Genomic DNA, 12,420 nt, shown 5'->3' on the forward strand with positions numbered 1-12,420 from the left:
TTTTTAAAAATCTATTTTTGTGTCTATAATTCACATATAGTGGTTGTGATATACATTACCTGGAGAAAGCTTGATTTTAATTTGCACGAAGCTCCTGAATTACCTGCACTCCAGAACTTCTTGCATTTTCACAGCCATTGAGTTGCTGTCCCAGGATTAAAAGCCTGCTTTTTTTCACAGTTCATGATTCATTTTGATGGTGTTTCGATGTTTTCTGATTTTAAGGTAGGAATAGGCTGGAAGAGACATTTTGCTGATAGGCAGCCTCCATCAACCAGATGCGTAACATTTAGAGATGAGGGGCACTTTTGATCAAGGTCTTGCGGCCTTTTTCAGTATAGCAGACATCAGACTGCTTCATCAGTGTAGAGACTTTGAAGTCTGGTATCCGTGTGAAAGTCCAGGCCCTTAAGATAGGAGTCTACGCAATTCCGTGTGTGACAGCATTCATCTCAAAAGCGTTATTACAATCACACTCAAAATGATACAGCCACCAGAATGAAGGCGTGATTGTTTTACACCTGTCCAGAAGAAGATGCATCATCCATCTGCATCTCTGATTGGCTGAGGAAGAGCTGTTCCAATCGCAGTGTTCATGGTTGGTGGTCTGGAGATGAGAGACCGGGGAAGAGTGGAATGTTCCAATGGATCAACCGATTAACAGCATTAACGCAGATGTGCCTTGTTTACTGTACGCTCATACACACACGTTGTGTCACACAACGCATATGGTGCTTTTCTGCGACAAGCACCATATGCAACATGAAGCGACAGACCCACAATTGTGATGTGACCCTGTTCAAAGTGAAGGGGAAGCACCTCCATTGAAGACTTCAGTGTACACGAGCGAGCGTACCGTTATGGCCTGACTGTCTTTCCCACACTCAACTCTGTAATAGTTTTAAATACAGTAGCCAAGCATGAACTATGATTAATCAATTACATTATTACATTGATTGACAGCCCTGAAATTGATTCAACAGTGTGGCAATTTTTCCCCGTGTTAAATAATATAAAGCGCATGGGGAGATTTTAGCTAATGTCAGATTTTTTAGTTCACCAATCGGAATGCTCGAATTAAAAAGCTGATAATGATGTTTATATGATGTCCTCACCCATAGCCTGTGTTTTGTGAGGAATTAGTTAGACAGTGGGGATGGTTTTCCTTTGTTGGCTGTTTTTTGTTCATTCATCTTAATGAGGCTGGTTATGATGATGACAGTGTGCAAATCTGTCATGAGGCTAAAAGAGAGGTGACTGTAAAATCGTATACATAAAACATGAAAATGTTGTTTTCTGCTAAAAATGAATAAGTCCATTTTTTCCTTTATTAGATTCTTCAAAATGTCGTCCATCATAGTGTCCATGGGCTCCGTAGAGTAGGCCACGGTCCTATATAGCCCGGGGGAAAATGGAATATACAGTACATTGGACTGTGTGAGAAGAGCGGCCGAGGCGGTTTGGCTGGGCGTTCAGGCGACCTGCACCATTCCCCTGGACTGAATTGTACCTTCTGGATATTAATAGATCTCCTGTCTGCATGGTGTGTGTGTGTGTGAGCCATGTTATCGTATCAAGGAAAAAGTTTGCAACGTTACAGGCAAGGTCCCGGAACTACCTGCTCCCGAGCGACGAGTTTGTGATGCACTTCAAAGTGCACACGCCGGCCTTAATTACCGCTCACAGCCATTACGCTCTGCCAGGGCCCGACACGGCGCGGGGTCGACGGGCGGAAGAGAAAATGAGGCCCGCATTCTCACACATGCACAGACAGTCATAAATAATGAAGAACAGGGGTTGGCTGAAGCGCGAGGTTGAGATGTTTGTCAATAGGGGTCTCTCTTTTCCTTACACACACACACACACACACACACACACACACACAAACTCATCGACCAGGATATGTATTCAGTCTGCAGCCTCTTTTTAAACTCAGCAGGGCTGACTGCAGTGACACACACAAACACAAGCGCACCTGAGTGAATATGAATGTGTGTGTGTGTGTGTGTGTGTGTGTATGTGTGTGTGCGTGCAGATTGCAGTCTGCACTTCAGCCCAGCAGGAGAGGCTCGGCAGCAGGAATTTACAACACTGCACACACCCACGTCTGCTGTGTATGGGGATGAGGGGATGAGAGGAAAGATGAAGCCTGGAAGCACACACACACACACACACACATTCTGTCACAAACACACACATGCATAATCAGTCATACACTGTTTGTCAGAATGGAGGAGTTGCACACTGATGAGGCAGTTTTTTTTTTTTGAGGATCTTATGGCACTGAACTCTTATCCCAGATTCTGGCACACTATCGTACATCGGCGGGGTCAGACAGGTACTCCCTGAACTGCCGTCACACGTGTGTGATTACCCAGAAATGGGGCCAGCGGTCAAGGAAGCGGCCCCATAATCAGAAGGTTGCCGGTTCGAATCACGAGCCGGCAAGGTGCCACAGAGGTGTCACTGAGCAAGGCACACACTGCTCCCTGGGCGCCTGTCATGGCTGCCCACTGGTCACTAAGTGTGATGGTTAAATGCAGAGAACACATTTTGTTGTGTCACCGTGTGCTGTGCTGCGGCGTTTCACAATGACAATCACTTCACTTTCAATTCAACATTCATATTTTACATGATGCCACAATTACTGACCGTCATGGCCCACATTTACAGTGTGATTTTCAGTCGAGTGCTGTCTGTGTGGAGTTTGCATGATCTTCTGCCTTGTTTGCATGGGTTTCCTCCAGGTGCTCCAGTTACAACTCTGTTTGCCGTTCTTTTTCTCTTTAAACTGCTTGCAAGCAGTTAAGAGAGTGGATGTCTGATGTTGTTTCTTTGATAGTATTGTTCAGAGAAGTCATCCAATTAACTATATTGATATCACACAACATTTGTCTGTCAGGTTTAGTGTAATTCAGAACCACACTTAGAATGTCCTTTTTGTCACTGTCGTAAGTGATCTGTTTCCAGGTCAATATTTCTGATGTGTTGCATCAGTATTCTTCTTAAGTCTCAGTCATTGGGTCTGTGTATATGAAGCCCCTTGTGGAAAATAGTAGTTGTTTTTTTGTATTCCAGCGTGATTGATTCACAGCAGTTTGATTTGATGTTGATGGATCATCTAGTGTCTAGCTGCATGGCCCTGGAAGTATGTTGTCACGTCCGCGAGCTGACGGGGGAATGAAGCGCAGAGACTGGACATACTGGGAAACAATGATTTATTAGACAGAAACCAAACTAGGCTCGATGGCCAAAAACAGGAAAAAAAAACTAAAAAAAAGGAAGGTGTGTGGCGATTGCCAGAACTGAAAACAACACTGGGGTTAACATACGTTGCACGGTCCACATAAAAATGACACAAACTTCCTTATAACCAGGCTCCAGCCACGGCCCTAATTACTCACACCTGTTCCATGGCTGGAGCCCTGGTGTCAATCAGATTGGTGCCATGTGAGTCCCCAGCCGCTCCCAATCGTGACATGTGTAGGCTCTTCACCAAGGTTGGCCTTTGTTCCGCCATCACAGCTCGGCTCATTGTCAAATGTGCTGAATTAGGTCAGATTAAAATATATGTCACTGTGCGAATTCGGTGATGCACTTGCAGACATGGTTGGAACATGTCTTCGTACAGGGAGAGGACACTGGACGAGCTGGGGAGGATGGCCGGAGGCGCTTGAGAGGGAGGCAGGAGGTGAGTGGGAACGGGAGTGGAGCAGTGGACTGGATGGGAGGACGTCTTGAGTGGCAAGAAGGTGGGGCAACATGAAGCCTCGTCTTAGCAAAGGGGGCAGGCAAACTCAAAGGCTAGCGTCTCTGGGGAATAAATTCAACAAATAGCCCGCTCTCACATCCGCTTCCGGGTCTCCCCGGCTGGTCTAGCGCTCTCTGGTGGGCTGGAGGTGTGTTGGCGGTGACAATATACTACAGATACATTTTAGAAAATGCATAAATGCTCTCTGTGTGGCGAGAGTAAATGGTTTCAACTCTCAACCAGCAGAACCTCCCATGTGTTTGCTTAACTTCTGTTCACTTGTGTTATTTGGAGGACGAAATTTGACGAGGTCTTCTGCAGACGGAGTGTCTCGATGTGTTCGTGGCATCTCGAACACATGCAGACCCTATGAAAGAAGACATGTTCTCAGCCTTATTCTTCACAAGAGTATGCATATGCATACCAGCACCTTCTGGAACAGGTTTACATAATCCCGCTGTAAGCCTAGCATCTGTTTGCTGATTTCTCACATCCTCTGAACACAATTTTTATGTTTTGTGTTGAAGTTGACGACAGGGGACTGTGAGGACCATGGCGAAACCTGTCTGTGCTTCTTGAGGTTTTCCAGAGTAGATTTTGAGCAAAACTCCTGTTCCTTAGCATCTCTAGCATCTCAAATTTATTCTATTGGTCCCAGATCTGGTGACTGTGGGGAGGTTTTCACTACATTGAACTCATTGTCATGTTCAGGGAACCGATTTGAGAGGATAGAGCTAGATAGATAGGTGTAGTACAATTATTATTGTTAGTATTATTATTATTATCATTATTATTATGTAACTATGCACATTTACAAGATCCAAGAAACCTAGATTACACGATTTATGTTTTATTATTATTATAGTAGTGACAGGCGGTGTGTACAAGGGGCACATCTGGCCGAATTTTGGTTGGAGTATAACTGAGGCGCTGCGGACCAGCAGAAACCCTGTCACAGACCGCCGCTGGTCCACGGCCCATAATTTGAGAAACACTGACTTAAATCACCATTCTTTGTCATTCTAAAGTCTGAACTTCAACAGATTCTCTTAACCATGTCTATTAGAAGTGTGAACCTTCACTGGTCTCACAATTTGATTTGATTACGATTATCAATGCCTTGTTCATCGATGCATCGCGGTGCCTTGTGAAAATTTTCTATATTACCTCATATGATGTTGTCAAATCTTAGTTTTAAGGTCTAGTTCACCCGTTGTGGACGCTTTGATTTGCTACAATAAGCAGAAAAACTGTCGGCATTCCGTCCACGATCACCTGACGCCTGGTTCAGACATTCGTGGAGTCAGGTGAGCGTGGCTCATTGTAGCAAATCAAAGTGTCCGCACGGTTGAACGTGACTTTAAAAACAAGACCAGTTTTCCTGCTCGTTGTAGCAAATCTTCAATGATATCATGATATAATCGATTATGTTCTGCCCTGCATCAATGCAGAATCGTCCACATCTGCATCGCAACGCATTGATTATAAAATTCATTTTAACACCCCTAATGGCTGAATGTGTTGATTTGATGCCAGGCTTCCATCTAGAGTGGCCGATTAGAGTATACGGGTGTTTACGTATTGACAGTGAAATGTCTTTTAATTGTCTCTGGATTCTAATCTTTCTGGTGTGTGTATGTGTGCATAGCGTTTCAATCATTAGCAGTCTGTTACACTGGTCAGCATGTGTGTGTTGCAGAGAGTGGTTTTATGCATAATAGTCTTCAGCATAAACAGAAGCAATGGTGTGGAATAAGACTGGAGGGAACTCCCACGTTACGGCAGCGCAGAGCCACGGCACTCATAAAAGCAGTTTTAGGAAGTGCTGACGTTCAGTTTACTTCAGATAAAGGCGCTCAGGTTTCAGTCTAATCATGCCAATGAATCCGTTGCTACCGCAAGAAGTCAATTAAGGCACACACAGTTGTTTAAAATGCTCTTTGTATAACCTGTGAGTTGAGGTGACTTGTGCTATGACTTGACATAATTAGGCACTAAACAAATTGGACGTTTGTGTTTTATATAAACACACACATATTCTTAATACTTTCACCTATTGTTTTTTTTTTACAGTTTTTCTCAGACTATTTATTTTTATAGTGACATTTTTATATTATACAGTTGCCATATTCTCTATGCTATTTATTTTTCTATCTTATCTTATCTTATCTCTTATCTCTTAACATACATTTTCTAGTTTTGGGACTAATAAAGGATCATCTTATCTTATCTTATCTTATCTTAATCTGTAGGACCAGACAGCATTTACAGAATTAGCCTTCTAAATGGCAATGCAACTTATCAAAATCGAACCGCAATCGGGATTTGAATAAATGCGATTTTTCTCTTACAAACCGGCAAGTGGCGCACGATGGGCCACACTTGCCGCAGGGCTCAGCGGTAAAAAAAAAAATCTAAACTCCCAGTAAGGGGCGAGAGGGGCGTGTGGGGGGAAAGGGGACGTGTGACAGAGAAGAGTCTAGATGAGTGTCTTCCTCGTATCTTCAGAGATGGAGGGATCAGGCGAGCAGTACTGGAGGCTCGGAGTATACCAGGTGCAGTGCGAGGTGTAATAAGGGCTGTGAGGTAGGATGGTGCTACTCCATGTTTGGCTTTGTAGGCCAGCATCAGTATTTTGAATCTGATGCGTGCAGCTACTGGGAGCCAGTGGAGGGAGCGTAGCAGTGGGGTGGTGTGGGAGAATTTGGGAAGGTTGAAGATCAGTCGTGCTGCTGCATATTGTATTAGTTGTAGAGTTCGGATGGTACATAGTGGTAGACCAGCTAGAAGGGAGTTACAGTAATCCAGTCGTGAGATTACTAAGGACTGAACCTGTATCTGGGTGGCCTGTGTTGACAGATAAGGGCGGATTTGTCTGATATTGTAGAGAAGGAATCTACATGAGCGGGAAAGATTGCTGATGTGAGTTGAGAAGGAGAGTTAGTTGTCTATTGTTACTCCAAGGTTGTACAAGGACAGAGCTGTGAGTTGTCCAGGTAAAGAGATAATGAGACAAACGGAAGGAAATATGACAAAGCACATGTAGCGCTTCATTGTGACTATGCCGTCCATCCTGGGGGTGCCACAAATGAAAGACAAAAATGCCTCTAAAAACTAAAACGATCATGTCTTAATATGAAAAGAACAACCCAACATGCATTTATCTGCATATCAAAGTGTATTAAGTAGTAGTAGTAATAGTAATAATAATGATACAAAACTTTCCTACGATGTCATCTCTTATGGCAAGTGAACAGGGACAATAATTTAATTTGTTGCAAGAAAATGTTGATTCTATTGATTCTATTGAGTTCAACAAATTTCAAATTAGCCGCGGTGCACACACAAGGCCACCATTGCGCGACACTGATTCTGCACTGAAAACTGCTCTTGCACCGTGCAAGCCATAGAAAATAATGTGGTTCAGAGCAAAGCGCAGCACGTGTGTCCCTGTGTGATAGACAGTCATGCTCACCAATCAGATGTGTCCCATGCTAAAACCTCACCCACTTAAACACAAGCAAGGGCTCCCACTATCATATTTCAATGTATGGTTATGCTACAGTTTTAATAAACATAGTGTAGTGAATAATAGCAAATGAAATTGCAGTCGCAACATTTGTCAAAAATTGTCCTTTAAATCATTCAGCCCAAACATTAAATCTTTGGCTAACATTTTGCTAGCGGGGGTTTTCAAAACTGCTTGTATGGCTTTTGTCATAACTTTATTTTGAACTACCATGTAAATCACATTAAGTACTACATACATGTCACACTTGTTCATAGGTCTGGGGATAAAGTAACTTCTGTTAAAAAAAATCTCCCGTGCATCACGCAGAGAATCGTTCGTGTGCATATTTCCGGCAGTAGTGATAGCAGTCACTAATTGATTACATTTGTGGAGAGGTCATTGGACAGGTCATTGGACAGGTTTTTGTAGCTGAATGCGCCCTTGCTGTGATTGGTTAACAGTTCTACTCAATTTTTTTTAAGAGGATCTGTGATCAAATGATGCGCCTGTTTGTTCTGAATCCCTCTGGCTGCTGGGTGAATTGCTGTCAAATCTTTCACTCATGGCCAAGTGAGTGGCACTGATTGCTGGGAGATTAGCACCAGCAATGTGACTGTAGTCACAGCGGCTGTCACAATGTTGGTGACGCGTCACATTTCCTGATTAGCTTCCGTAATGGCCTTTTGATTGTCTGGAGCTTTTTTGTCATCAGTCTTGCACTGCAATACCTGAGAGGTCTAGATTTATTGCAGATGTGGACTTTATTTGGTCATGATGGTAGTGCTCTGATTTGGTGATGAAGGGGACACTGGTTAATTTAGGGTGGCAGTATATGTATTACAGGGGTACACGAATTATGAATAAATGTTGTAGTTTTTAAGACACCAATTTTTAGAATTCCAGCCCCTGTCTGCATTCTATATACAAGGATGATGCAGAAGTACTCATGATCCGCTCTCAAATTATAAAAACGATAAAACTCAAATTCTGCTTTCTAAATATTCTCTTCTTCTGTTATGAATTGAATTAATATTGTTATCATGGATACTTGTCTTGCTATGTGTAATTAACAAAGAATCTGCAGTGTGAATTCACTCTTATCAAGGACATCATGTCAATATTTCATTCAAATCCCTATTTAATACACAGATTTATTTATTAATATTTGCTCACTTTATTGCTCAAGATTGCATAGACAGGATGTAATTCTGTTTCTCAGCCTTTCTCTTTCAATGTGATGCTATTTTTTTTATTAGCATGTCGCTCCCTCGCCATGGCAACACTTCACAGCAATGGCTGGCCCTGACACCGCCTGTCTCTTCACTTGGCAACAGTGGGCTGATGTGAATGTAGATGGAATCTCCGTGACGACCTAGTTTCCTTAGCTAACCTTTAGTCAGCATCCTGCCAGACCGACTGTCATGCAGCTTGCTCCCATGATGCACTGCTACGATGCTCTGTGTTGGCGGCAGTCATGCAAATCTTGCACCAAGACAAATGAGACTTTCCATAGCCGGGGACGGATTCATTTACAGCACAACTGCAGCCATGTCGAGGCAGAGATTCACCTGGTATATGAATTATACTGTGTTTTTATACACAGTTTTATTACAATGAAACATTAGAAATACTCAAAAGAAACTGAATTTCAGTATTTTATAGTGTGAGGTTAAACATTATTTAGCCACAAAAGCTCAAAATAAGGTGCTGGGAGGCTTTTGGTTATTTTCTAAACTGGAAGTGAATCTGTGCTGCTGTGATAAAGGCAAGGCACACACACACAAAAGTTGGGGAAATAATATGATTTATATGTTATTTGTTGAGTTATTGCCATGGTCTTCACATTGATTAACACACGCTTTTCTGTGTATGTGCACTCCTTCTCTTCCCCTCCCTCCCTTTTGTGTGTGTGTCTGTGTCTGTGTGTGTATGTATAGCTCCTTTGGGAGATACTTATTTTCTCCACTGATGTCTGTCTGTTCATCACACGCTCAGCAAGGTTCCATTTGTGCCTGACTTCAAATCCACCACCGTCATCATGCAAGAGAGAAATAGAGAGTGTGTGTGTGTGTGTGTGTGTGTGTGTGTGTTAGGGAATGAGTGAGGCATTCCATGCAGTCTCGGTGACTGCCTCACACACACACACACACACACAGACACACAGTTGTGTGTCTGTGTGTCCAGTCGAGATACATCCGCTACCTGAGCTGCATTAAGCTTGCACTGTGTGTGTGTGTGTGTGTGTGTTTTGCCTAAATTGCTTTCTTTCCGCATTACTCATTTCATCTACTTGTTGTTCCACTTATCACCACTCGCCCTGTTTCTGTGTTTCCTGAAGTTTGAATCCTTCTGGGACGGCTGGTGGCACAGCGGTAAAGCAGCTGCCTTTGGCTTTGCTGTTGGGGTGGGAACAGATGGTTTGGGTGTAGCCCTCCATCATTCCTGCAGTGATCCTGCCATTAATGAGGTGCCTTGCAGGTATCCCTTTGACGTTTTAGATTAACGGGTGAAAAGAAAAGTCAGCTGACTTTGTAAGCCTCCAACCCTCACAGGAATAAAGGAAATTTTTACATTTTATTTGTTTAATGCAATGTTAACTGAAGCTAATAACTGAAAGGGTGGCTTATTGTGTCTTCCCTTCAGTGTACAACCCCCTTTAGTGCTAACTTGGTATGTCACAGAAAGTATTTTATTTAAATATTAGCATGTTTAAATATTAAATGCTGTGACTAGAACTTGGTATTTAGAGCACTGTTTTCAAAGTCGTGCAAAGCCCAGCACAATAAGCCAAATGTGGGGCAGTTTGATAGTGTAACTCGTGATTCAAATAAATAATTTATTAGTTATTGTTTCATTTTTTTTTTTGTTAAAAAATTGGAGGAGCACAATGATTGACAGCTTTCATACTCACTTTTTCCTCATGTCTATTAATGTCACATGCTAAAAAAACATAATTAAAGATGATGCTTCTGTCTTGTTTTATCTATGGATTTCTGCGGATGACTTTGCACTAGTGAACAAGCTCAATGAGTTAGAACAAAATAGTCCCCTTCTGTAAAATTATGGACAATGTAAAGGACACAATTGTTCATGGTCCATAACACACAGTTATGGGAATCTCACCATGAATTGAATTAAATGCATGAAAGAAATTCTTTTAAAGGTCCTTTTTTTTTGCTTCTGAGTGTCTAATACTCAGGCCAATAGCTTTTAAGCAATAGTTACTGTAGCCAACACTCACTCAAAGATATCACCTATCTCGTCACATATTTAATGTAGTCAGTTTTTACACACATTTGTGCGCGCACACACACACACACACACACACACACACACACACACACACACACACACACACACCATTTGTCTCAGAGAGATTAATTAGTGGCTGTGGTGGATAATGATGCCCAGCGGGAGAGTTGGAGTGAGTTTTCTCACTTTAGCCCAGCTCCCTCTCTGCTTCGTGACGAAGGATTGCTGCAAACATCGCTAGCATTACTAACTCATTACTAACATGAACAATTTGACAAATACCAGCTACACCGTTGAGTATTTATTTTTTTAAAGCTGTAACGGCTCTTCTCCAGACAGGACTAACCCTGAACAGCTGGGCTGTTCATCCTCTCCTACGTTTTTTTTTTTTCATCCTCTCCCACGTATGGAGACCAGATAGCTGACCGCTGACGCGCTGCTTGCGTGGGCTTTTCACTGCCATGTTAACCTCACTTGGAGAGTGGAGACATGTTATAGCTGAGCTAGAGAAGTAGTTATACATGCTCATCTATAAATAACCTCCAGGATTTTCCCTGCTTCACGTTTATGTTTTCTGTATGTCTGGCAATCCCATCCAAGTATATGTCTTCAGATTTGATCACGGTGAACAGACGTTCTTTCAGGAGCGCTTTCGGGTAATATCAAAGGTCAAGGTTACAGATGGTGACCTTGGGCTGATGGTTTAAAGAAGGACTATTTATAAGTAATAAATGGCAGTAATGCCGGTTTCCATAAGCAGTTCCAGGTCACACAGAGTGAGATCTGCAGCCATCTAATTTTGTCTCCTTCTGTCCTCTCTAGAACTCAATCCGGCACAATCTGTCCCTGAATAAGTGTTTTCTGAAAGTGCCTCGCTCCAAAGGCGACCCAGGAAAGGTGAGTTTTGCCATTGCTGTATCACTCACACCGCGACTCACATATTTAACTCAATAGAACAAACAAAAAAATTATCAAAACCTTGGGACATGGGGTGTTTTACCCCTTCATAAATGGTCAGTCTGCTGTACGTAGAATTGACTCTGATGGTACTGATAAACATTTCAGTGCTTACTACCAGTGTGTGAAATTGTCGCAAGCATGTATTACACCTGGTCAGCAGCAGTTCTTGCTCCAAAATAAGGCTAAAAATGACTTTTTAATGAATTTATTTATAATAAAGTTGTTATAGTAGACACTGCAACAATATTCGACTTGCATACGCAGTACGTATTTCATCATACCCACACATGCACGTGTCTTTCTGAAACAAAGCAAAAGCCAAATATATCCTTGACATGATACATTTTTCATGTATTAGCCTAATGCAACCCTTCAGAAAGAGAAGCTTAGAGGCCAGGCTTTGCAACTAAAATGTCTCTGACTCTTGATAATTAAATTAACCTTCAACGATTCTCTTTGATGTTCCTGTGCTTGTCTGGATGTGCAGTTTAAAGGGAGCGTTTAATTTTGACACCCGAAAGCTAGTCGGGTTAATTTAGGCTCTCTGTTCATACTTTAGCTCTCTCTGATTAGAGAGATTTGTGAGTCTGGTGTGAAGTGGTATTCCTGCTGCTGAAGTGTTTTTTTTTTTTCAGCGATGACTTGTTGAAGCAGCGGTTGAATAGGCTGATTGCTCCGTCAGGACGGTCCCGTTCCCGTTTTTAGTTTCTAATCACACCTTTCATCTCTTTCATGTCACTGGGCTTTGGAAGCTTGATGGAATTTAGCTCTAATTTGTAATGAGGACGAAGAAGAAAAGGTGAGGAGGAGAAGCCAGAGGGCAAATAGTGCAGGCTGAGTGGAGAAACTCATTTGTTAGGAACATTTTACTGCCATGGATTAGAAGGAAAGGGTCACCTCAAATCAATACAAAGTTGATTGACTGGTTCACCTTTATCCACAGAAT

General features: G+C 42.4%; 1 protein-coding gene across 2 annotated transcripts in view; it reads left to right on the forward strand.

Annotated features, from left to right (window-relative positions):
• Nucleotides 1-12,420, forward strand: part of LOC114798461 (forkhead box protein J3-like) — a 37,711-nt gene that overhangs the window by 12,383 nt on the left and 12,908 nt on the right. For both annotated transcript variants that reach the window (XM_028994196.1, XM_028994197.1), the window contains exon 4: nt 11,337-11,411. In XM_028994196.1, coding sequence (XP_028850029.1) covers nt 11,337-11,411 — 75 coding nt within the window. The remainder of the gene's footprint in view (nt 1-11,336; nt 11,412-12,420) is intronic.

This window comes from Denticeps clupeoides, chromosome 10 (assembly GCF_900700375.1).
Source record: "Denticeps clupeoides chromosome 10, fDenClu1.1, whole genome shotgun sequence".
Lineage (NCBI taxonomy): Eukaryota > Metazoa > Chordata > Actinopteri > Clupeiformes > Denticipitidae > Denticeps > Denticeps clupeoides.